A 27218-nucleotide genomic window follows, 5' to 3' on the forward strand; every position below is an offset into this window, starting at 1 on the left:
AGCCCCCGCAAAAGGTTGGTTTCGTCACATTTGCGCAGCGTGCGTTGGGAAACCGGAGACGGGGAAGAAGGCGCAGAGAATTTGGAGAAGTGACGGATACGTCATCCAATAAAAATGAGAACCAATAGAAAGCTTGGAATGCATCAACATGCGATTGGTTTAGCTTCCTCGGAGGTGGACCTTGGGCGCCACGGTTGCTATGACGGCAGAATGCCCACCTTCCCGGCGCCGCCATCTTGTTGTTGATTCGAACTGTAAGGGAGCAGGTGAGGGAAGTCTTGAAGCCGGCCTGGGGGGACCCAGCAGCAGCGCCCCCCGGCCAGGCAGGGGGAAATTTTACGTTGGTGAGTTTCGGGCCCTTGTTCTTCGTAGGAAGCGATCCGGGGCCAAAAGGGAGGGGGCGCCTCTTCCGAATTGGATGTGGGAGGGGATCGGGGAGTGAATGAATTGCTGGTAGGGGAAAAGGTAAGGCCGGTTCCGGTGGGGGATCCCGACGGGTCGGATAGCAAAGCCACCAGGTTGAGGGCTGCTGCCGAAGCCCCTGAGAGAGTATAGGTGTCCTCACGACGACGATTCTTCTGGAGCTGCTCAAGGGAAGCCTATGGCACAGGTGTCTCTCTTGAGCAGCTTCCCCCGTTTGGCGCCCTCTAGGAGAGTTTACTGAGCTTCAACTTGAGATCCCATCATCCCCGACCGACGCTATGCGGGTCGCGTGGTCGAAAATAATTCTAGTAGGGAGGGCGCCAGGTGTGTGAGGGGAAGCTATGGTAGAAGCTAAAGAAGTTGTAGCTTTCCGCTCAACCGATTTGCCTCCCCTTGATATGAAGCCTGGCTGTGGGATGTTGGTGACATCTGCAGGATGATAGATGGTTGTGTGTTTGGGTGTGTGTGTGTGGAGAGTGTGCTGAGGCTAGAGAAACTTTTGCTCAGAGGGTACTTGGGATGCCATAAACTTTCTCCCATCCACCAGGAGGACTAGCAAGAGCAGTATTAAGTTTTAAAGTTGTCTAAATTTATTGAGAAATTTCTGTTGGTTTTTGGCAGGAGACTTTTTGGCTTGGAACTTCCATCCCAACAAAACATCTTGCCCCCAATCCAAAACACTATGGGAAATAGCAAAAAGGTTTTCCTTCCATGGGCAGTGAATATTTTATCGTTGTGAAATAATAGAAAATGAAAAAAATATATAGTTGAATTAGGCTGACTCTTGTTTATATAAGAGCTCTCTAGGGGGAACTAGTACTGAACTGTGATGAATTGGACTTCTTGGATTGCCTCTCAGTACTGCAAACTTTTCCCCCCATTTATATGTTAATCGTTTTAACATTATACATATGCTTATCCCTACCGACTTGAAACAAATTTCAAATATTTAGAAAGTGTAGATAATTCTTCATTAAAATAGTTTTGCTTAATGTTAACTTTATTTGCTGCCCATCTCACATCTCAGGGCAACTTTGAGCGGCTTGCAACAAGATAAAACACTTAAAACATTCAGTTAAAAATATAAAAACTGATTGAAATGGCAAAAAATAAAACAAACTAAAAACAAGACTTTGGAGGAGAGAGGTAGGAATGCTTTGTCTATTAATGCATAAGCAACTCCAGCCAACAGCTTCTCCTTCAGGACTCCATGTCAGCTGGCATGGCCAGGTTTTTCTTGATGTCTTTTGTGGCAAGATGTTCCAAAGAGCAGGCGCTGTTGCAGAAAAGGATTTTCTCCTGTATCTCACCAGCTGAAACTCCTTGGTTAATGGCATCTGCAATAGGCCCCCTTTTGCCAGCATGAGAGGGGCAGGCCAATTCCATTGGGGAAAGACAGTTCTGCAGATATCCTAGACCAGTGATATCAAACTGGCAGTCTGTGAGCTGGATGCGTCACGCATAGGCCACACCCATCCCAACTCCATGAAGGGGAGAAAATGTCATGATACGTCACGTGACAGCAACATGATGCTGTGAGTTTGACACTTGTGTCCTATACTCATGGCATAAAAGTCTTTAAAGGTAGTAACAAGCACCTTGAATTGACCCAGAAGCGGATTGGCAGCCAATGCACTTGCTTAATAGTGATGTTACATGTGCTACCTTAGGGACCTTCAAAACTGTCCATGCTGGACCAACTCAGGCTTCCAAATACTCTTCAAGGGTAGCCCCATGTAGAACATGTTGCAATAATCCAAGCAAAAGATTAACTGGGCATGAATTACTGAGCGAATGGCCTCATGATCCAGGAAAGGATACAATTGATGTATCACATGTTGTTATGAAAAGGGTTTCCTAGCCATGACTGCTACCTGCTCTTAGAGCAGGAGTTGCAAATCTATGAAAAGTTAGTATCTTTGTTATGAAGAGCAAATGAGTGCCTGAAATCAGCTAATTATTTTCTTAATAAACAGCACCTGTTAAGATTGTGTGTGTGTGTGTGTGTGTGTGTGTGTTCATGGATGCATTTGATAAACGATCTTGTCAGTCCACTGACAAGTCATGTAATTAGCAATGAAATAATATTGATAATTATGATTAATAGATTATTGCTGGAAATAAATTATCATTGCTTAGAATGCTGTTCTTATTAACATATTGAGATAAATAGGAAATGCCTTTCAGTTTTTGTTTCAAATTCACTTATTACTGCCCTCTAGAATATGTTAGGTTCATAATTTGTTCAAGTATCTAGGCTTAATGATGTGAATGCCTTTCACTTACTTGTGATCTGATAATCCTATGTTTCTCTTGAGATTGAAGAAGTGTTTGAAATTTCAGGCAATACAGCTCTACATGCGGTTAGTATTTGTGATTTGATACAGTAATCTTGAGAGTATTTTTTGTAGTTATGCGTCTGTGGTATTATTTTCATGATATATTCGGAGGAGTTTCTAATCTCTTTCCTCCTAAATAGTAGGTGCCATTAAGTCGGGTTCAGTTCCTGGTCATCTTGACCTGCTTCCCTTTGATGCAGTCCATCTACCTTATCTGTTTCCTTTTTCTGTTTTCCTTGGCCTTTGCTAACTGCAGTAATGGAACTACAATGAAACTACCTTGTCACACAGTAGAATCTCTTTTTAAAACATGCAGTTCCAGAAAGAATTTTTTTTGCATGTTCCTTGCAGGAATATAAAAAATTAGCTTATATTTTCTTCACTGTCTTTAAACTGCCAGGCTTCCCCTTAGCTGGTTTTTATGGGATAAAAATGCAATTAATAATATGACTTGTTTGACCTCAGTTTTATTTTTAAAAGTATTCTCTTAATTACATCTGTTTTTAGCAGCAATCATTGCTTACCAATGGAAATACCTAGATAATCTTTTGCTTGAATGTGGTTGGATAATATTTGGTTGTTTATACTGTTTGGGAAGATCTCATTAATATATAAAATCCATATATTAAAAAAACCCACAAAGTAAAAAGTCATTTCTCTCAAGATTTGTGTTTTATAAATGATGCATGAACCTGATTTAATTGACCTTATGTAGGATTGTTTAAAATAGAAACTATTGTGTGTAATAAGTTGTAATATAAAGGAAATGTATTTATATATATTTGTTATATTCAAGTAGTAAAACACATCAAGTTTGGCCTTTTTCATCCATCTCAGATTTTAAACTCTTGGAAGCTTCATGGAGCCTGAGAGCATTTCTTAAAAGCAGATCAGTTTGGCTGGCTTTGGAAAACAATGGATGGTTAAGATGGTTCAGTGTTAGATAAATCATATCTTAATTGCCATTTGCTTGTATCACTGCCAATGTAAGTTCTTCACTGTTTGATAAATTCTTCAAGATGAAAAATCAGATGAGATAAATCTTCCTGAAAATGGAACTTGAAGTTGAAATAATTAACATTTATTTAACACTTTCATTTTCTGTGCTTAATTTTAAATTTTGTTTCCTATGCCTGCTTTCATTCCTACAACTTGTCTAATATATTTTCAATTTTTCCCTGTTCACTGTCTAGAATTTTGATTTAAATATGCCAGAAAGAGTCTGAAGCAGTGACAAACTGACAGTGCTTACATAATTGACGTCAGTAGAAATCTAGTCACAGTCTCTGTTCAGATGGAATAATATTCCTATATTTTCTATGTCACGTGTATGGAAACTTGATTTAGTGAAGAACGCAGTGGTTGGTACAGAATTTTGACTAGTAGGTCTTATATTGCTTGCTAGATTCGTTTTAAAAGAAATGTACTGGCAAACTTGTTTACTTCTGACTCAGTCCTAAATGTTAGTAAATTCCTAAACTGTTGGATTCCAATGTCTGAGTGTTTTGGAGTGTTGTTTTTTTTTGTTAACCAAAGTGGGTAAAAAAGAGTTTTCATATAATTTGAATACCACACTAAGTGGTGTGTGTGTGTGCATGTGCAGACTTTATAGGCTAAATGATGCCTTCTAGTGGGAAATTTTTGGTATTGGCATGCCAGTTCTAAAATTATTTTTCCAAAAATGTTTGCTAATGTAAATGTTAAAGTGCATTTTATGAACCAAGGCAGGTAAAATTAATCTGTTAGTCTGTGTTGAGATTGCACCTACAGTATTGCTTTTTTTCTTGATCGTTCACTGAAAATTTTTTATATAAGAATTTAATTTATATAAGAACATAATATTTGTATTATGATATACAAATTATGTAATGGAAATGTTCAAATGTTTGAGGTAATAAGATTGCCTTGCCATAGTGGCTCTGCATTATTTTTGCTCTTCATATTCCTATGGAATGTGCTGAAATTTGGTTTTCCAGGCAATGCATAGCATTCTAATTTGGAAAAATATTTGATAGCAAATGAACATGGTATTATTTCATGTTCATGTCTGGAGAGAGGTTTAGTTTTTCTGTCTGTGACCGCTAACAGAAATTCTGTTAGAAACAGAATTTATACAGTACCATGGAGTACTGTTTTGAGATGCAAAGATTTCCATCATTTTTGGGAATAAAGCTTTCATATTAAAAAAAATGGTAGAGCTTATGTAATTCTTCTGCTGCTTCACATTACTTTAGCAGTATACCATCTAAATAAAATGTTTATAAAAGGTGAATAATACAATACTTTCCTCTGCAAAGACATAACAGGAAGAATAACCTTCATTCCTATTAGGAATGTCAAAACACTAGGATGGCCCTTGGGAAAATGTGAATCATTTGCTCTCATTGGTTTATGCAGTGTTTCCAAAGAATTTCTTTGTAACTTTTCATTAATAGAGTAAGAATACTATGAGGACTTCTGCACATAACTTGCAGCAGTTGGATTAGATTGGAGGAAGTCTATAAAATATTTACTCTTGGCTGGTTCAGAAAGAGTTGATGTAGTGATGTATGGTGTAGCAGACTGAGCAGAAGGAGGAGCTGAGGAACAAGGAAGTCTCAGAAATTAGTTCAAAATTTAGAATTTGACTTCCATAAGCCTTATTTTGATAAGTGCTAGGATAGGTAAGTCTGTGGTCTGTCTGATTTTCATTGTTATTTTAGGTACAGCTTTTGTCTCCTAAGATATATTGTTATTAGTAGTACAAGTAGAAAGCAAGAATGGCTTACTAAAATGTAACAGTTTTGTATTCTGTGGGATATCTGGTCTTTTCATGACAAAGAGGGTAGAAAACAGTGGCACTGTTTCTCCAGCTTCTAAACTGCAAATGGATCTGGTATTCAACAGCTCAAAAGTTCTGGAATAGTACGCAACCCAGCAGTTGCATTTTGTCCTGTCCTGCTTTGCTTTGGTAAGCAAAAGAGTCCCAAGTTACACAGCTATGTTGTCCCACGAATGATCTTAACTTTCTGAATGGACTGTTTATGCACTGTGGTTTTGATTATCATATTATTACCATATCACTGACAGTAATTTTAATAAAGATGTCTTACTAATGAAAACAGCTTCTTGTAGCCATCTAATTGTGCATTCATCTCACAATGACAGTGATATAAGTGTAGGCCAAGTTCTGCACTTTATGCAATCAAAAGAACACCATCATCATAACTGGGTTTATACCTCTGTATGCTTTTAATTCCTGAAAGAAAGAATGCTACCAAGCTACGTATGCTCTCTGTTTCCTCAGGATTATTGGAAATGATGCTATACTACCATTTCATCAGCAGGTTTAGTATTGTTTATCTATACCCTTTTGCCCAATATAGTTTAGGTGATATAGTTTATATGAAAGTTCTGGCACGTTTCTTTCTTGGAAATTACAATCAATTGTCCCCTTGAATTGCTACTTGCAAGATTAAATTAATGTGTTTGCAACTGCCCATAATCATCTATTATATGCAAAAGAATTCCAATAGCTTATATTAAATGTATGCAGGTAATTTTCCTGTTTAACTATAATAAATTCTTTATAATATTGATGTGCTGATTTTGTGGCTTAGAATATGAGTTGTGCAGGAACTGAATAACTTTCAGACCATTTTCTTTGAGTAAGATATTACAGATAAGCAAGGTAATTTATCAGCATAATATAAAGGGTTGCCCTTTCTTAGTCTAAACTCTCAGAAAGGAATTTTAGATAGATCCAGTTACAGTAGTGAGGAGTGCATTGTTGGGAGACTTGAAAAAATCAATAATCAATCAAATGTTATAAAATTATAACATGGAACCTTATGTGAGAAATGAATTCTGTACTAGGAAATGGTAAATTTGGCCAAAAGAAGAAGTGAATTCATTAAGGGTAGAGTAACTGGGCAGAATATTTGAATTGTGGTCTTAATATTTGCACATGAATACCAGTGGCTCCTCCAATTTGATCTTTGCAGTCATGTCATTTATAGCTCTTAGTTATCTTGTGATTGATTAGTTCCCTCTAAATTTTTCCTATTTATTTAATTAAAGCCTTTTGTGCTTTTGAATTTCTGTTTGATTCCTCAAGTTCGTAATGCTGTTCCTTCATTTTCCCCCCATTGTTCTTTCTGTGAATAGTAACTGCTATCTTGGTATAGTTTATAAAGCCAACTAGACATTTTTTTGCTACTTCCATTGTCTACAGGATATGGTTTTAAGATTTAGGTGGCAGTGTTGACAGATCTGAGAACACCATCCATTTCCTGGAGACTTACAGGTTTAAGGTTCTTCCAGATAATATTTTTAAAAGGGCTGTTGGTTGGTAATCTGACACAATAACGGTGGAAAAACAGTTGTATTTTGCCATTCTTATTGCTAGAATATGGCATAGGTGGGCTCATTTACATATATTCATTTGAACTTATTCTATGTCTTTCTCCAGAGTGTTCTAGATGTCATTTGTGCTGCAATATTTTCTGGTGTTCTTCAGAGAAACAAGGAATCCCTGAGAATCAGGATACTGAAAGGGGCCATTCATGTGTACTTTTTTCCAAGATTTTTGTTCCAGGAAGTAGCAATAACAGTAGCACTAAAGCCGCACCACAGCGTTTTGCAGCACTCTGAGTAATTTACAAAGTCAGCATATCGCCTCCAACAATCTGTGCCCTCATTTTACTGACCTTAGAAGGATGGAAGATTGAATCAACCTTGAGTCAGTCAGGATTAAACTCCTGGCTTTGGGCAGAGTTAGCTTGCAATGGAGGTAATGACAACCTCTGTTACACTGATTACTGGAGCCTCAACACACACACACACACACACACACACACACACACACACACACACACACACACACACTTCGAGCTCCTTCTGAAAATTTTTAGATCCCCCAGGTGCTTGAAATGGATTGGTCAAATTCCTGGAGCACTAAAAAAATCTTAAAACAATCAGAAAGTGATCTGACCCTAGCAAGGGACAGGTATTAATGTCTTCTAATTTCATACCTTATTGCAACTATTCTGAGAAAAGTAGGTGTAATTTGTTACTATCCATGTGTTTTGGCCCCTGAGTATCAGCTCCATTAGGTAGACCAGGGAGAGAAAAAAAACTGCACAGAAAGTTTAAAATTGTTCTTTTATCGAGTTAGGCTATAGAATGGAATCTTGCAAGTCTGACTGTGCTTTACTGCCTCTCCTTTTATTCCAGTGAATTACAGTTTGTTTGAGCCACTTCCAAATATTATCGTGCTTCCTAAGAGTCAGGGTGGATTTGATTTAAATCACGTCGATTTAAATCACTAGTAAAAGGCTTGATTTAAATCAACTTGATTTAAATCATAATTTTTAAAGAGCAACTGTCATCTCTGTCCTGCAGATGCTCCTCCTCTGATCTGCTGTTGACTCACCAACAGTCCCATTCACTTTAATGGGTCGGCTGGTGATGCAGCAGTGATACAACAAGATGAGGGACGTGCAGGCAGCAGGTGAGTGAATGCCTGCCAACAGGCACTGCCATGACGGATCTGAAATGACAGGTACTCTTTAATATTATATTTATAAGCTACTTAAAAGGTTTCACTTTCATTTTTACTGCTTGCCCTTCCTCCTCACACATAGAGCCTGGTGGTACAGATGCATTTCTCTTCAAACAATCATACAGTTTGTAGTATACACAGATTTGCAAAACAGTGGGATAAAGGAATATTCCTGAACTTTGTTTTATGATTTATCTCATAGTTACTGTGAAATTGTGTGAATGCATCAATGCAGTGCATGTTATCTCAGTTTGCAGAACTTGGATTCATTGAATGAGTTTACCAAAAATGTAAATATTGCAGAATACACAGCCTCATGCTACATAATTAAGCTCCATTTCATGCTGAATAAACTGATTTATTATCAATTATTAGGCCGTGCACCTGGAGAATTTAGCACATTCTTTGAAGACATTCTCCTTTCAGTCTAGTTGGAAGGAACAGAGGCAGAACAGAGAAAATAAAAGGAAACATATTTTTGGTATTTTTCCCAAAGCCATAGAACTTAACAAAACTTGTAAAAAAATTATGAATCCAAAGGGTTACTTGTACAGTTATGCACAGTTGCACTTGATGAAGGTTTTGCTGGGAGAAATTAAAAATGCAGCCAAATGTATACAATGTATAATTTTAATCTGAAAGGGGGGTAAAACAAAAAAACAATGGCAGCTATCATATGCAAATCAGTGAAGCCAGTCTGATTTAGGGATCATTACATTTGATTCTCTCCTTAATTTGGTGAGTGCAGAATTTCATTTTTTAATAGGAATTGAGATTAGTGAAAGCCAGAGTGCTAGTGAGACTTTTTGTTAAAAAGAAATAATGCATCTTTTTCTGATGTTAGAGATCTATTATTATAAATCACGTCTTCAGTGCCCATAAGCTACAGTGGCGAAAGAATTGCCTAGTTTATATTGGACAAGTCATTGTTAATAAGAGATTAGCGGTATAATAGGATGTACTGTACAATTTAGAACAAATGTGAAATCTTGCCTATTCAGACTCCTTGACATGGGATCAATTCATCAGATGCAATAAGGACAATTGTTACAGCAAAATATAAGGTTTAATACATTGCTTTTGACCAAACTCTGTGGCATCTCTTCTCTATTTTGCAGGCTGTTGGTGCTTAATCATTTATTGGTCTTAACTGAGGGGTGATAATTTTCTCTTTGGGAAACTGCTCCTTCCACCACATGCAGCTCTCCCCATGCCCCAGGTGTGTGACTTGCGCCCTACGCAATGTGTGTTTGTCAAACCATGGAGGTGGGGAAGCATGGCAAGAACGCAACCCACACAGGAAGCCGAGGGGTCCTGTTGGAGCCTTTCATCCATCAGGTGGGCGGCCACAGCAGCATGATGCGCTACGATGACCACACTGTATGCAAACCTCTCATAACCAGGGAACAACGCTTTTATGAATCTTTGCCTCCAGAAATGAAGGAATTCACACCGGAGTATAAAGGTAAGCATCGAAAAAACTTGAAAAAACACCTGAAGATAACAACAGCAGAATTTGTATTTGATTCATTTAAAAGAATTACCATATATTTATTTCATTGAGTTTTTTTCCTTTGGTATAAAACATAAATAAGCATAAAAATTAGTATCAATCAGCTATTTGCTGATAGTTGTACTAGCACATTATAGCAAAAACATGCATAATTAGTTGAAGTAGTTGAATGTTTCTGCTACAAAATTAAAAAAATCAGATAATTACTCAATTTTTGGTTGAAAATTAACTTAATGAAAATCCTTATAATGGGTATAGTGTACCAAATTATTCAAAATGAAACATAATAAGTTCTGATGAAGATGAATAATAGCTGTATCAAACAACATGTCTACATTTGTATTAGGAAGTGATGATTAACTGGATCTTTTTAACTAGTTTTATGAATAACTGAATTGTGTCATTCTAGTTAAAATCATAATTTTAACAGGCCTGAATACAGTATGTCAGATCTGGGTAGACATAAAGTCTTCCTTAAATTTTCAGAACATGTATTAATGCAGTGATGGCAAACCTTTTTTGGCTCTTGTGCCAAAAGCGGGGAGAGCGCAGGGGGGTCGTGCAAGGGTGTGCCATACCCATAATGCTATGTGTGTGACCCACCCACCCACCCCGTGCGCATGCAACACCAGCAACAACCCCCCCCTACAGACAAACAGAAAGTCACTTTCGGGTTGCTCGTAGGGCTGGTTTTTGCCCTCCGGAGCCTTCAAGAAGCTACCTGAAGGCCGCTGAAGGCTCCGGAGGGCAAAAAATGGCCCTACGGTTAAATTGGAAGTTTGAAGCCTCTGGAGGGCGAAAAATGTCCTCAAAAGAAAGCTGAAATCAGCTGGCCAGCTGACAGGGCAGCGCCTTGCGTGCCCTAACAAATGGCTCAGCATGCCACCTGTGGCATATGTGCCATAGGTTCGCCATCATGGCATTAATGTATCACAAATAATTGCTAGTTTCCATTTCTTGAACCAAGTGGGGACCAGAAAAGCTGCTAATCCAATTTATTTAAGTCTTTCAAGAAAAATCATGACTGATAAATTTAAAACAACAAAAATGAAGCTCCATCTCTGGGTATCACTTACAGATATAGATGAGACTTTACAGCTCAAGTGTGAAAGCCTAAAAAGGAATGAATGAAAAAACACACAGACATAAATGTCCCAAAAATGCTTTTTCAAGAGGCAACTTGGACTTCCTGGTTTTTCTTTGAAGATGTTTCATTTCCCATCCTCTTGAGAGCCGAAGAATCTTCTTAGATGGGAAGGGAAATGTCTTTAAAGAAAAACCAGAAAGTCCAGTTGCCGCTTGAAAAAAATCACCTTTGGGACAACTATGACCTGGATGACTGAAACTCTTATAGACAGACACACAGACATAGTGGTGAAATTATTATTTTTTAACTATTGATTTTGTGGGCGTGGCTTGGTGGCAGGGGAAGGATACTGCAAAATCTCCATTCCCTCCCCACTTCTGGGGCCAGCCAGAGGTGGTATTTGCTGGTTCTCCGAACTACTCAAAATTTCCACTATCAGTTCCCCAGAACTTTTCAGAACCTGCTGAATTTCACCCCTGCTTCAGACCTTTCTCTTTCTAAAGTGCTCCAGATTTTTTTAAATATTCAACATTACAGCAAATGAGGAAAATAAATGTATCAGAATTCCACATAGCTTTTCCTATTAGAACTGTTGGGAAAATATTTAACAAGGGAAAGGCTTTAATATTACGTTTGGTGTGCAAGTTATGAGTGTGCCAACAAATGGACAGGAATGACTTATGGAAGGCATTATCTGGGCACAAACTCAGTAATTAATAATAGGAGCTGAATCTATGCTAAATATACTGAAATATTTATTGTACCTTTCTTAGAACAGACTCCAAAATACATTTAGTTGCTCTTACAGTGTATCATTAGTATGTAAATTGCTGCCCTATAAAGGCACTTACGCCACTTTAGAATTTGAAAGCTGGTCCTTTAAATATATACTCTCAGCCTCATTTTGTTTACCTCTGTAACAAAAATTTAGTTATACAAATTTATTGTTGCATTAGGTGGATCAGTGGTGGCCAATATTTATTGTAGGCAATGTATCTGGGTGGAAAAGCTGGATATAAGTTGGATGAGGATGTCCCGTAAATTGATCCCTTCACAAAAAATCAAATTTGATAATAGTTTCTGCCATCTGGCAGAAAAGATTTCACTGTTGTGGAATATACAGTTGTTGATTTACATCTGGTCACTAAGTGTCTATTCAAAGCTACAACCTACCAGAAAAGGGGGAGTTACAAGCCAAATCGGAAGTTCTGATTTCCCCATTCCCCCACTGTGCTCACGTGACCACTCTTCAGATGCTTGGCAACATGGCTGCGTTTGTGAATGTACTACAGTCAGATGATGGTTTTGCCAAAACCCAGGACTTCTGGATTTGGGTAAAACCGTGCAATAGAGAATAGTGGATCCACTTAACAAATGTTGCATTCATTTTATGACTGTTATTTTCACTTAGCAACTGCTACAACCCCACCTCCATAAAATTGGATCAGTCAGGCTCCATTATGGTCATCACTCGGGTCAGATGCAGAAGACCAGGTCCACATGTGAAAGTTCAGTTTAACTGATTTATTCCTAAAAGTTTATGCACAGCAATCTTCTCTGCTAATGGTCAGCACATGGTTACGGTTAGGCAAGGGTCAATTGCAATCAAGGGGGAAGGCTTAGTTTGTTTATGGTTACGTAATGATTCTAGGCTGATCCTTCTTTCTACTACTCCCCCTGGCTCTGCCAGTCCTTCTCTTAACATTTATAGACTCTATCTATCTATCTATCTATCTATCTATCTATCTATCTATCTATCTATCTATCTATCTATCTATCTATCTATCTATCTATCTATCTATCTATCTATCTATCTATCTATCTCTATATCTCTATCATCTATATTTATCTATGTCTGTCTGTCTGTCTATCTATCTATCTATCATCTATCTATCTATCTATCTATCTATCTATCTATCTATCTATCTATCTATCTATCTATCTATCTATCTATCTATCTTCTCTTCAAGCTAAATTGCCCCATTTATGGTACAACAAATGCTTTCTGCAAGGGTAGGCATAATTTTAGTGTTGGGTTGACTAATTTGATTTTATCCAATATCATCTATATTTATTTATGTATATCTATCTATCTATCTATCTATCTATCTATCTATCTATCTATCTATCTATCTATATCTATATCATCTATATCTATGTATCTATGTATATTTATCTATCTATCTCTATCTATCTAATCTATCTATCATCTATCTATCTATCTATCTATCTATCTATCTATCTATCTATCTATCTATCTATCTATCTATCTATCTATCTATCTATCTATCTATCTATCTATCTATCTTCTCTTCAAGCTAAATTGCCCCATTTATGGTACAACAAATGCTTTCTGCAAGGGTAGGCAGAATTTTAGTGTTGGGTTGACTAATTTGATTTGATCCAATTTGACAAATTGGAGTCCAATTCAAAAGATACATGTTTAATAATAAACAATTCTGCAATTTAATTGACAGGCCTCAATGGAAATAACATTTCCAAATCAATTGCCTGTTATCCCAGACTTTCAGATCAGTAGAATAATCTAGGGTAGGGATCCCCAAACTCTTCCTTTACCAGTCCCTTCAAGACGTTCCAGATTGTTCATTGACATCCCCCACCCTCAACGTGTTTTATTTGTAAATAATTAACTATTTTAACTAATACCGGTGGTGTTATGAAAATAATAATCTTTAACTCCCATCAAGCAACCACACCCACCTATTCCAAGCTATTGGGAAGGTCTAGATAGGTAGATAAAAATGCTAAACAGTGTAAATATATGGCTGACTGTGACCAATTGTTATCAGAACAATATACCAACATTATAAGACAACTCCAGGCTGCTTTCTTTGGTGGCTGACCATCCAACCCTGGGTAACACTGCCTTGTCTCTAGCCACCTCACCTTTAGGACTAAGGACTGATGTGGAGCTCTATAAGAACTCCAATTCTGCAATCTCTCCAACTTTGGGGAACCCTGGTCTGGGGGAACAAGTCAGACATTTTACTGTGATAATTAAACTACAATCCTACCTCAGTACTAGATTGCTGCAAAACTTGTTGAATTCAGTATGCAACACGTTTTGAAGCAAAAATCTTGTAAGGTAAATTTGCTGGCATTGGCTGCTTTGTGACTTGCTATTACTGTACTTTCAGCCAAAATAAAGGGTCATGTGGTAAGTCACATGGTTTTCTCAGTACTCATTGTTTTTAGTACTCATCACTCCTCCCAGAACAAATTAGCGATGAGCACCATTGTGTGGGGATTAGAAATAGTTAGTGATCTATTGCAACTCATTCAGAGATCTACTATTATTTTTTTCAACCCATAGCAGTGTTACATAACCCACTGAAAAGAGGAAATGCTTAAATATTTATAGAGAATAATTTTAAAAAATAAATAAATCTAGAAATACATTATGGCACGAGATATTCAAATTGGAGAGATTGCTTCTTACTCCTCTCTTTTTTCTCCTTGGTAGTTCTACAAATGGATTTATGAGCCTTATTTTTATTCTCCAATCTGCTCCTTGGGAAAATCATTAATAGTTTTATTATTTCTAATCTACTAACTTAAAATCTGATGTGATTTTAAGCATGCTTCATGTGGCTGATTTCTGGCAGGTGTAGTGTCTGTCTGCTTTGAGGGAGACAGTGATGGCTACATTAACCTGGTAGCATATCCATATGTGGAGAGTGAAGCCTTGGAGCAAGATGATATACCAGAGAGGGACCAGCCACGCCGTAAACACTCCCGCAGGAGCCTCAACAAATCAGGCAGTGGTAGTGAGCATAAGGAGGAGAAAGCAGGGCTCACTTCTGAGACCTTGGAAAGGTACTGACTGGATTGTGTTTTGGGGGTGGTGGTGGTTTCTGGTTGGTTTCTTTTGCTTTTCTTCTAATGAGTAATTAAGAAATTCCTTTTCTTAAGCATTCTCTTGGATTTCTTTTAAAAATCAAAGATCCATGATAAGAGATTGGCACTGGCTTTCTGCAAGTACCTCCAAATGCCTTAATACTGTGTTTCCCGGAAAATAAGACCCGGTCTTATAATTTTTGCCACCAAAAAAGGCACTAGGTCTTATTTCTGGGGGATGTCTAATTACTGACTCATCTCGCCCTGCTGACTGCCCTGCCCTGTCCAGCAGGAGCATGCTGCCAGCCTACTTCTGCGGCTGCTTGCTGCCATTCCTGCGTATCACCCCTGGCCTCTGTTTCACCATGAGCTGAGAAATGGGCTCCGGATTGACGCACGCAGCACCCTCTGGCTTTTGTTTTGCTGTCAGAGGCCTTCTGGAAAGGTCTCTGCAGCCGATAACAGAGCTCAGGCTCGATCCGGAGTTCTGTTATCAGCTGCAGAGGCCTGTCCGGAAATAGCAATAGCAGTAGACTTATATACCGCTTCATAGGCCTTTCAGGCCTCTCTAAGCGGTTTACAGAGAGTCAGCATATTGCCCCCAACAATCTGGGTCCTCATTTTACCCACCTCGGAAGGATGGAAGGCTGAGTCAACCCTGAGCCGGTGAGATTTGAACCGCTGACCTGCTGATCTAGCAGTAGCCTGCAGTGCTGCATTTAACCACTGCGCCACCTTGGCTCTGATGGCGAAACGGAAGCCAAGGGTGATGCACGCGTCAATCTGGACCTCGTTTCTTGGCTGCAGAGGCCTTTCCAGAAGGCTTCTGATGGCAAAACGAGGCCAGGGAGGCACTGCATGTGTCAGTCCGGAGCCTGTTTCTTAGCTGAAAGCCCTCTGACAGCGAAATGGAGGCATGGGTAACGCGGGCAAGTGGTGGCAAGGAGCTGCAGAAGAAGTGGGCCTGCAAGGCAGGGCAGGTGTCAGGGGCATGCAAAGCCTGGTACGTAGGCCAGTTACACACACACACACACACACACACACCCATCCCAACCTTAGCTTAATTTTTACCCACGCCCCACCCTATGTATCCTGGATGGGTGGGTCTTAACTAGGGCTTATTTTGGGGTAGGGCTTATTTTGGGTGCACGTGTAAAAATCAAGCTAGGACTTACTTTTGGGATAGGTCGTATTTTCAGGGAAACACAGTACTTACACAAAAAGAATATAATCTTCGGCCAATATGTTGATGGTGTGGCAGAGAATTATGTGGGGAAAAAAGAATTAAGCTTAGCAACCCAAATGTTATTCTGTGCTGTAACAATTCTTATAAATGATTGCAGAGCTTTTTAATGTCATGCCATATTATATTGTACCAACAGCATCCAGGACCCAAAGAGCGTCAAGAGCTTCCATTCAGATGTTCCATTTCAGATGCTAGATGGAAATAGTAGTTTTAGTTCTGAGAAGATCAGCTTCAATCCCTGGAGTTTGCGTTGCCACAAGCAACAACTGAGTCTCATGCGCTCAGAGTCTAAGGAACGAAAGCTCTACAGTATCCTCCACATGGCAGAATCTGCCATATTATAGTGTTTTACAGCATGATCACTTTTATACAATATCTGTGTGGATTCTAAAAGCAGGGTGTCTGCTTTTGTTCTTCATGTCATGGGTATTGACTATAATGGTGCAAATATGTTCCCTGTGATACTGTTTTCTTCTGGCCATTTCCAGTATGTCACGGATACTCAAATATTAGTTCTGATAGGGAAAATTGACATTCTTCCTATCTCTTGGTGGCAAGTTGTACATACAGTACTCTGTTCCTCCTCTGAATTCTTTGGTCTGTCTGAACATATGCTCAGTGATAGGATGTTCTCTAGAAAGCAAGAGAGAAGCCCTAGTGTTTCAATAGTAACCAACAGAGAGATAAATTCTCCTTGACCAGCATCTCAGAATTTCTTTTGCTGGAGAATGTGGTGCATCATTTCAAATTTCCCTGTGTGCTTGATTTGAAAATGGGGACCAGACAACATGGGGATGATGCTTCCGAGGAAAAGGCTGCTCGGCAGATGAAGAAGTGTGCACAGAGCACCTCATCTACACTAGGAGTCCGAGTTTGTGGAATGCAGGTACTGTATTAATTGCAAACAAAATGTGGCTGCTGGCCTCTTCCTGTGTATGGAGCATGGGATATTTTGCCAACTTCTGCAGAAACCTGGAATCTCTTCCTTCCCCGCTTTTGAAAAAATGTCTAGCCAGAACAGATTTGGGAAACAGGGCATGCGTGGAAAGGAAAGGAATAAAAAAAGATTGTATTAACAAAATATCATATTATTTCTCCCTAAACCAATCACATATTTTTAGACTTGTTTGAAAGTATATGAGCAGATATTGCCCCCCCCCCCCAAAAAAAACCCTTTCAAGCTCTTCTCATCCAAGTTCAGCCTTTCAATGCTTTGTGAGGTAAAGGGCAAACCTAAAGAAGGAAACCCACTGAACAATGTTCAGATCTCAGTGGAGGGAAAGAATGACAAATCTTAGGCGAATAAGGAGCCATGGTGCACAACGGTTAAAATGCAGCATTGCAGGCTAATTCTGCCAATTGCCAGGAGTTCAATCTTGACCAGCTCAAGATAGACTCAGCCTTCCATTCTTCTGAGGTTGGTAAAATGAAGACCCAGATTGTTGGAGGGCCATATGTTGACTATGTAAATTGCTTAGGGAGTGCTGTAAATGCTATGAAGTGATATATAAGTCTTAGTGGTATTGCTATTGCTATGTGAATTGTCATGGAATATATCCAGAGGTGGTATGCTGTCAGTTTGCACCGGTTTGGGCAAACCAGTAGTGGTGGTTCAAGGCTCCGCCCACCACCCTGACATCATCATGGACCTTCTGCGCATGTGCAGGAGGTTGTGCGCGTGCTCGGACATGCTGAGTGTGAGCATAGCAAGCTCATGGGCATGCATGTTCCCGCTACCAAACCGGTAGTGAAGAGAATAGAATACCATTACTAAATATATCCATAAGGCATGATATGATTTATTTCCAAATAGATATAGAACTGTATTTTTAAGTGGGGTAGAACAAGGTTCCTCAACCCCCAGGCCAGTCTGCAGCCTGCTGGGAATAGGGCTGCACAAGAAGCAGACACGCATGGGAAGCTTCATTTGCACATGTGTGGGATTAGGTTGAGATTATGAGATTAGATTAGATTAGATTTAGTTTATTTGTATGCCGCCCTTCTCCGGGAGGGACTCAGGGCGGCGAACAACTCAGAAGGGGAAAAGGGGACACAAACACAATACACGTAATTAAAATACACAAGAGTCAAGTGAATGTATCCCTTCTCCCCATTCCTGCCATGTACTGCCACCAGCCCCGCCAATCCTTGCAGCCAAAAGGATTGGGGACCGCTGGAATAGAGGAATTGCAGAATAATGCAGGGTTTGTGAACTTCCTTAGCTAAATGAGCTCAGTCCTCTTGAATTCTGAGCAACAGAGGCGCCCCAACTGATAGAATTCATTTCCCATAAAAGTAATGGGGCTTTCTGGAATAACAGGATTGGCCCAATAAGACAATCCTTATACTAGGCTAATAGGGTTGGACATCAGGAAACTGCATTGCGTTTTGCCTCTCAGAATGAAAAGATGTAACATGGATCTAGCCTCCTTTTCTAAGCCTGTTCATTCAAAGCACAGGGAATGTGGGTTGGTCAGAGCACTACATCATAGTGATCTCTGGTTTAGAGGATTTGAGACAATTTTTTAGCCAGGTATTTTTTTATGCCTTACATGCTGGTGCCCCCTGCTGGATGGTGACAAGGTGGGATAATATCTTTGTGGTAAAAAAACGTATTGATTTCACAGCCATACTCTGAATTTCCAAGCTGATGTGAATGACCTGACTTTAAAAGAAATTGTTCCTTCTGTAACTTTTGTTTGATTAATGGCCTTTGTGGGCTGTTTTACTTAGGAATGAGAACGCCCAGGGCAATTAATTTGAAAAGCATTTAACTACCCAGTCAGCAGTTTTCTCTTTAGGTTTTTTTTTTAAAAAATTCTAGCAGGGTTTTTACTAATTTCAAGAAAGAGATTGAAGGGGTTTTGTTCCTCTGTGGAAACACTAAAGCTTCTACCCTTATCCAATAACTGCTAGCTTTATGTAGAGGAGACGAACCAATCCGCCTGGAAATACTGTTGAGGTATATTGTGTTTGATTTAGTGCTCTGGGCTTTTTGCGCTACTTAGTCTAATGGAGAGGAATGCCCTTAGTAATAATTTAAATTGGCAGAATAGGGCACTTCCTTTTTTTCTTGTTGTATAAACTATATTTTGAAGGATTGATCCAATGCTTGTTTCCACTTGCCAGTCCTCATGAATGCTGCCATCTCAAAATACAAACATTTCCTTGACAGAGGCTAGAATATAATAATGGATCAGTAACCATCCTAAATTGAGGTTATGTTTCTAAACTAATGCATGCTTTCTCCTTGTGTTGTAGGTCTATCAGTTGAATTCAGGGCACTATTTGTGCAGGAACAAATATTATGGCAGAGGTCTTTCCATTGAGGGTTTTCGCAGTGCCCTTTGCCAGTACCTGCACAATGGCATAGAGCTACGAAAGGACCTTTTTGATCCCATCCTCAGCAAATTGCAGAGTCTAAAGGCTGTATTGGAGAGGCAAGCCTCTTATCGGTTCTATTCCAGCTCCTTGCTCATTATTTATGATGGGAAGGATAACCGATGTGAGACATACCTGGAACGCAAAGCAGAGATGCGCCTAAAACAAGTGGACCTCTCCCTTGCTGAATTACAAGATGTCGGCAGCACAGAATCCGTCTCCTTCCAGCCCAAGGTGGATGTACGTATGATTGACTTCGCACACAGCACATTCAAAGGCTTTCGGGATGACCCCACTGTACATGATGGCCCTGATATGGGATATGTGTTTGGACTAGAGAGCCTTATCAACATAATAGGACAGATGAGGGATGAGAATCAGTAGCCTTGGGCTGGACTCTTCAATTTTCTCTCCCAAGGATAGGAAGAGACAGGAGGACCACTATTGGTACAGAGAAAGTGGACTCTTCTTCTTTGAAAATACAATTTGTTTCAATGTATTTGGCAAAGGACTTGATATCCTGGATGATCCTGGCAAAATGGTTTTCAGTTTTCACTATTCAGCCTGAACTCCTTGTGGGAGAAATCAATTCATGGCCCCAACACTGGGCATTTTGTCTGGGGCTTGCTGTTTGTTGTGTATAGCCCTTCGTGTATTCCCATTGTCTTTCGGAAATGTGGAAACTGCCCCCCCCCTCCCCAGAAAAAGATGAGTGAGTGTAGATGTTGGGATTCCAATATTCCACTTCCTTTCAACTTTCCAGTGAGGCACAATGGTTTGAACTTCTCTTTTTCTGTTCAAAATGGGCATTCACATTCAAGCTTTGGGGGTTGATCAATGCACACGATTTACACAGGCCCTACTCTGTTGTTTTTGCCTTCTGAACAGATGTGAAATACTCTTCTAGAGGGAACATATAACATTTCATTTATCTTCTCCAACCTGGTCATTACCAGATCATCCCAACTGGGGAAATAAATGACCAAAGGGAAACCAGTGCAATGCTTTAATGATTTTGCTTTGCATCATTTTGATGAAGCTTCCATACTTCCCCAATTTCCTGCAGTTGACTGAAATGATTAATTCCATGAGTACCTAATCAGATGTCCACAACAGTGGTCTTGATGTCTGTCTTCACAGGACACTAAGGTGGCTAAAAATACTTAAAATACTTTCTGGGATTAATGATGTTTTATCAGGTATGAATTCTTTCCTCTGGTAGTCCCAGTAGCCTCTTCTCCAGCCTCAATCATACCTAAACCCTGTGATGCTGAATGGGCTTTTCCCTTTCCTTTCCTTTCCTGTCATTCCCTTTCAACAGCCTTCCCTGCCAAAATGATACTTTCCACACAGCTTCCATCCACAGTAGTGAAGCACTCAAGAGGCAGTTGATGAAAAGTTGACTGTTTTGTTTTGGAAACGTGTTCCCATTGTGGATGGAAGAACCTGTTTGGCTTTGAAAGATGGCCTTCTGGTAAAGAGTGCTACCACCTGTGCTTGTCTTCACCTCAGGGAGCTGGTGTTTGCTGGCCTTATTCCTACAGTTAGTAAATAGTTGAATGCAACTAAACCACATTTTGGGGGTTCTGTCAAATGGAGTGACATGCCAATAATTTTTAAAGTTAAACTTGACAGCATTCTGAATAGAAAGTCACAGTAGAAAATTTGCAGCTCTTGCAAGCAAAAACAGCACCAAGAAGTGTTTTATGGACCATGGAGAATGGTTGCTGTGGTTAAGGCTAGGCCTAGCAGAGATAAATGCACTACTAGACCTCTTGGAAAATGCACTTTGTGGGAAGGGATTTGCTACCATGGGGAACTGATGTCATGTCATTAATATTGAGGACAGTTATCTTACGACTCTATTGTGGATGTTCTCAAGAAGAACTAGTATTGGACTAAAACTCCTTGTGTAGAATCTGTGCCTCTCTTTGGATGTTTATGGCCTTTATAGATATACCTGCAAGCATTTTGGGGATTTTTTTTTTCAATCAAAGAACTTCTGGTTGAACTTTTTAGAGTGCCAATATGGACCTGCAGAAGCAAATTTTGCTGAGGCCATTTGAAAGGCAGGTGAGACAGTCATCTTGGTGCATTGACCAATTCAGTACTAATCTTAGGTCTTGCTTTTTTCACAAGGCAAATATAGTTATGCTAGGAAGAAAGTAATAAAATTCTTCCAGCATCACTCTTTGATTCCTGGATCTTTAAAAAAAAGTATTCTGTGAGTTACTTCTTGACATTTTGAGATTGTGGCATCATATCTGTGTTCTATTTTAGCTAAACAGTACCTTTAAAACATCTGTAAAAGTTTGAACGGTAGAAGGGAATTTTTATCCCTTCAGCTATTATCAACAAAACTCTATCTAGAAAGTCACTCTGCAGAGTTTACTTCCTGTCTAATGATTGCCTCGTTTTGAAACAAACGTGTATAAAATACTTTTGAACCATTCAGATTTTTAAACTGCAAGTTCTAGAGCTTGTAAATAGCTTTTTTCCCTTGTTCCAGGTTTTCATAAGACTAATAATTCATTTTGCTTAATACAGAAGTAAAAAATAGTAAGAATATGTTTTTGTCAGTATTTTAGCATTGTGGTTTGCTTTCAAATAGTGTAACTGCAAAGCACAGTTTTTGTTCTACAGCAATAAGCTTTCCAGATTCAAATCTTTAATTTCAAGATAAGCAAAAGGACTGCTATTGTTTTGGGTGAGTATCTTGTATGTTTGAAGATTTTTTTACTGCTAAAGCAACCAATCTCAGAAATTACAGAAAGGGTTAGTTTATCAGCTTGGGTGTTTATTAAAACACATGCCCTTCATTTATCTTTTGCAGAGCTTATGTATGGGTGTGTACATATGCTTCTGGGCAGTTTATCAGCCCTAAAATAACTGGGAGAGCACTGGCAAAACTGTAAGGAAACATTTGTAGGAATTATTAGGAAAAGATCCAGATTGTCAGAACAGGTGAATTCAAACAGCTTTCATTATAAATATTAAATTTAAGGCACCTCTTTTGGCATTGGACAAACCCATCTTCAGCAGCCTGGCATTTGCTTTGAATTGAAATAATGTCCGTAGAGTGATAGGGCCTTCTAAAAGGAACCAAAAGATATACAAACAAATCCAAAGGTAGAAAATTAAATATTTGCCTGCATCAACTTTCCTCCATATGCCTTGAGGAATGTAGTAGCTAATTCAAAAGTGCACATTTCAAATGAAAGGGGGAGATATACTGGGTCTCTGGCAAACCCTTCTGGGGCTATACTGTGAAATGGTGTATGGAGCTCTTACATGTAACTGCCAAGTAGATGTTCCCATTGATACTGTTTTACATAAGAGCTGTGGAACTTTGTCCAAGGAAGAATATATCCCATGGTGAGTAGACCAGAGATGCTTGAATGGGCATCCATTGTCCCTTCCTTCCTTAAAACAAATGGGATTCAAACTACATAAAAACAAAGTTCTCCTCCTAGGTTTTTTCTACAACATGAGTTTTGTTCTTTAGTGTTAATAAGCTAATATAATCAGTAAAGCAGAATGCAACATTCAGAGTTGCAGCCTGGCCTTTTTTTTTTTGACCATAGAGGCCATTGACCATATTGATGGTAATCTGCCACTTCTCTGTAGGTTCTACCTCATGACAGAAGATAAAATAACACAAAATAGTAATCAGGATTTTCATGCTATTTAGGGGTGTTGTGACTGAACTGGAAAGCTCTATTGCAGGTGTTGTGTAGATATCTCAGATAATTTGCAGAAATAAAAACGAAACTCTATGTGACATTTAGTTGGCTTTAAAGTTGACATAAAGCAACGACCTTTTCTTCCTGCAGTTAAACCTGGGATATTGATATTTCCCTTGTATTTTCTAACTCTTCAGAAAACAGGAGTCTGCTCAATATAATATTAAAATGCACAGAGGGTCCATGAGAGTTTGAACCTACTTGGTAAAGGGGATGCTGATCAGGAGAGCTGTATTCAATAAAGCCATTTTGCATGCATTATATACATTCAAGTCCTCTTTTGAGGACTCCTGTAAATAAACTTTTCAATCTGTTCCTTCTGGAACAGCAGAGCCTGTTTATTGCCCTTTACGGTTTGCTGATACTTACGTCCAATAGTGATGGCTTTTATAGCAGGATTTTGCACGTACTGTGTAGTTGCCTTCATATAGATGATGAATCAGCTTTTCAGCCTTCCGGAATACATAGCCAGCTCTCTCTCTCTCTAGCAATACATAGGCACTGTTGGCATACATAGGCACGGTTCTCTTATCTTACTAATAAAGGCCAAATGACAGTTCACCATTCAATTTATTTTATACGGATGGCAGTTATTGCCATGGAAGTTTCTCTTTCTTTCCTCAGCTAAGGTTGCTACTCACTGTGCTTTTTATCCATTTTTGATCTTGTTAAGTTAGATTGTGCTCTTTCAGTTAGAACAGGTGCGCTTCACTGACACCTTTTGTAGCCTGGAACTGCTGCATGATCTTTTTGAGAGATTGGTTCAGATGTTTCCATTTGAGTAACAAGAGAGTTGATTGTGTAGAATCTTCAGTCTGTGATTCCAAAGAAGAGCTCTGTGTCAAGGAGGACATGTTGCATTAGAATTTGACACTCTTAACCCTATCTGTTTTTGCACCTTAAGAAAGTTGAAAGGAGAAAACCTTTCCAAGTTTCCCCACTAAAAGCTGGGAGAGACTGAATGCTTGTTTCGATTTCTGTAGCCTTATCCTTTCTGCAGCTACGTTTCCATGGGCATCCTATCCTTCCACAGAGGACCAAATCATAAACTGAATCCGAGTCCAGTTGCCTACCTGCTTGCTCACAGATTGAATCTGTTGGTGTGCTTTAAGTGGCCAAAAAGAAGCTCCCACTGGGGGGGAAGGCACTTTAGCTAGCTAGCTAAGATCTACTTTGGGAGCCACACCAGCAGCTTGCTGCAAGACCAGTGCATCTTGACAATGCAACACATTCTGTGGCTTTGAGGATATAACACGGAGGTACAATCTGTGGGCGTGAGTTGCCAGTGCAAAGGACCCTGCTTTATTGCTTGCTGGGAAAGAGTCTCAACAGACAGTTTACCTTTCAAGCTTAAAATGAGAGGCAAGCTTTGTTGCTTTCAGGCTTTTTTTTTTTTAATTTTGAGGGGAGGGGGAGAAAGGCTCTAGGCTTATGTATTTTCCTTGTTTTACAGTAAGTCTGGAAAGAGTCATTCATCAGGTTCCGGCTTTGGTTGTATTTGTACTATTACTGCATGCTTATCTCAGGAGCAAACTATTGTGTTTTTTTATACTTTGAAAAGTGTAGGTGCAGAATGGTCTCTATGAGAACTGCTTTGAAAGGGAGGAAATGTTACCTACTGTGAGAGCAAGGAGCAGAACTGCACCCTAGGGAGCGGCTCCCACTGAGCACCCTTTCGACTTGCTTGGGAGGGAGGCTGATCATACTACAGATTTCTAGTATATTTTCCATAGTCTATTTCAGTGCTTTTGGGCATGAGAAATAACAGTATCTTACTCCATTCACTGCACCTTTAGCTCTCCTGTTGTGTATAAAGTTCTACGTGTATATAAATAAAATGTGGACATTTATTGAGTGGCTTTTGTTGTATGGCTATTTCATGTCATCAAGCGTAATAAACATAATCACGTCAAGGGTACACACACACTATCTACTATGTTAAAATGAACGTGTTGCTCTGCAGAAAATGGATTGAGAAAGGTTTGGAATCGCTGCCTGGGAGCCACCTGAGATGATAACACCCTAGGAAACCTGAGGCAGCTGTTACTGTGGTTCAGAATGTCCTTTTCTTTCGTACTTTCTGACAGAGTGACTTCTACGCCCCAGCAATAGCTCCTTCTAACAAAAATTGCTCAAAGGGTGCTCACTTCACATGGTCCCTTGGAGAACATACTTAGATATGATTCTTCTTCAAAGCTGTTTAATAAAAATGTGCAACTCGAAATCTAGTTACCGGAATATAACGTTTTTAAAATGGATTCTAGAACAATTTCAAAAACAAAACATTGAATTCAATTTTCAACATACAAGCTTTAATTACAATTTATTGAACAGTCCTGTCTATAATTGTATAGCGTTTTGAATTCAGAAAGGAAAAGGCATGGGCACAGGTGCTGCCTCTGTCTTCACTTCCTTAACAAAAGCTGCCTCTTCCTCTAGGGCCCCAGGTTGCTGCCTGAGCCCCAGGAAAGTATATATTTGAATTAAGAAAGCACCAATAGGTTACACAAAGTACTTTGAAGCAGGTGTAAGCATGCTGCCTCTATCACCTTGCGTGGCTCCTGAGTGAACCCAGGAAAAGGCCCAGTTCTTTAAGGGAGTGTGGACAGATGCAAGGTGTGCGTACCATTTTGGTTTTGGATCTCAGGTTGCACATTCTCAATTCTGGCCTGACCTTGAAGTTTCGTTGTCCCCTCCTTTGTCTGGTAGAGATGTGGGAGCACTTCAGGGGGTTCCCTTTGCTTGCTCGGTGTCCAGCATGATCCCTCATACCTCTTTGGCTCCACAAGGATCACCTAATCCTAGGGATGTCTTAAACACTTAAACACCTTCGCTGTTTAAGTCACTCCTTCGCAAGGCCAGGGCAACATGCTGATTTGGAGTTACCTGCCCAGGTTGCTCCTACCCAAACTCCTACAGCTCAGCCCCAGCTGGCCAAGAAAGGTATCCTATTCTCTCAACCCCAACCAGACAAGGAGGAGATACCTGCCCCACAGCTATTTTCCGAAGTAGTTAAAAATTAGTGGGCCCGTCTAGGGGCATTCTCCAACCCAGGGGTACTGACCGCCGATTCTATAACATGGATCAAGCATTCACTAACATCCTTCAGGTTCTAACTTGGATGCGCCAGTGGCAGCCCTGGCTACATCTTTTACCCTAGCGGTGGGGGATATCAAACCTGAGGACAGGAAGGCAGAGCTCACCCTCCTCAAAAACTTTCAGGCGGCTGCCTGGGCAATTAAAGCTGCCTTGGCTGCCTTGTTCTTCAATAGAACATCCTTGTTTTGGCTACAACAGGTTCAAGAATGAATCTCCCCCCACCCCCAGGACACACACCTCCAGCAGGACTTTAATAAACTTCTGGCTGCGACCCAGTTCTCAGTGGATGCCACCCTCACAGCGGTGAAGTTCTCTTCCCGGGCCTTGTCATCATCAGTTGCCATCAGACGTCTGTTCTGGTTGCACAATTGGCAGGCGGACACTAAGTCCAAGAGGAGATTAGTGGCTGCACCTTATTCTGGGGTATCTTTATTTGGAGAATTTCTCGACCCAATATTGGCTGAGAACAAAGATAAAAAGAAAGTTCTCCCCACGTCTGTCACCAAGCACGCAGAACAATGGCGGGCACCTTATTATCGCAGACTGGCCTACAGACCACGAGACGCCATCTCATAGGTACTATCAACCTTGCCTGGATATACAGGTGAATAGGGGGTTTAACAGTGACAGACAGATGTTTCAGTGTTAGTGGCCCACGCTTAGGACATTAACTCTGGTACGTCCCACTCCTGAGCCGTCCTGCTGTATCCATGTAGAACATACGTTGCCTTATCTGAATGTTGATTCTCATGGAACAGCAGGACGGCTCAGGTTTCCTTCCCCCAAATAGTTGCAGATGACTGTTAACTTAGTGGGAGAGGGGAGAGGGCTTCCTTGTTTGTCTTCCCTTATTTGTTTCAGATCCTGGAAGCTACAACCTTGTTAAACTGGGCCAAGGGAGAGGAGAGTTATAGGCGTGGCTTCTGAATTATTGATTCAGTCTCTCGACCAGTCAGGCCATGAGAATACCCCACTCCTGAGCCGTCC

General features: G+C 39.9%; 1 protein-coding gene across 2 annotated transcripts; it reads left to right on the plus strand.

Moving 5' to 3' along the window:
- Positions 1-221: 221 nt before the first annotated feature.
- On the plus strand, positions 222-24991 carry IP6K1 (inositol hexakisphosphate kinase 1). 2 transcript variants are annotated; one of them, XM_014054144.2, is made up of 6 exons: positions 222-344; positions 9423-9769; positions 14531-14741; positions 16145-16317; positions 16719-16894; positions 19270-24991. In XM_014054144.2, exons 2-6 carry the CDS (start codon positions 9547-9549, stop codon positions 19771-19773), a joined length of 1287 nt encoding a protein of 428 aa, XP_013909619.1. In that variant the 5' UTR covers positions 222-344; positions 9423-9546; the 3' UTR covers positions 19774-24991. The 2 variants fall into 2 exon arrangements, with proteins under 2 accessions (XP_013909619.1, XP_087565419.1); XM_087709293.1 differs by lacking the exon at positions 222-344 and having other exon boundaries at positions 7679-9769.
- The last annotated feature ends 2227 nt before the right edge of the window (positions 24992-27218 follow it).

Source organism: Thamnophis sirtalis, unplaced genomic scaffold, assembly GCF_051295495.1.
Source record: "Thamnophis sirtalis isolate CommonGarterSnake01/CBP01778 unplaced genomic scaffold, rThaSir2_p1.2 scaffold_3, whole genome shotgun sequence".
NCBI lineage: Eukaryota > Metazoa > Chordata > Lepidosauria > Squamata > Natricidae > Thamnophis > Thamnophis sirtalis.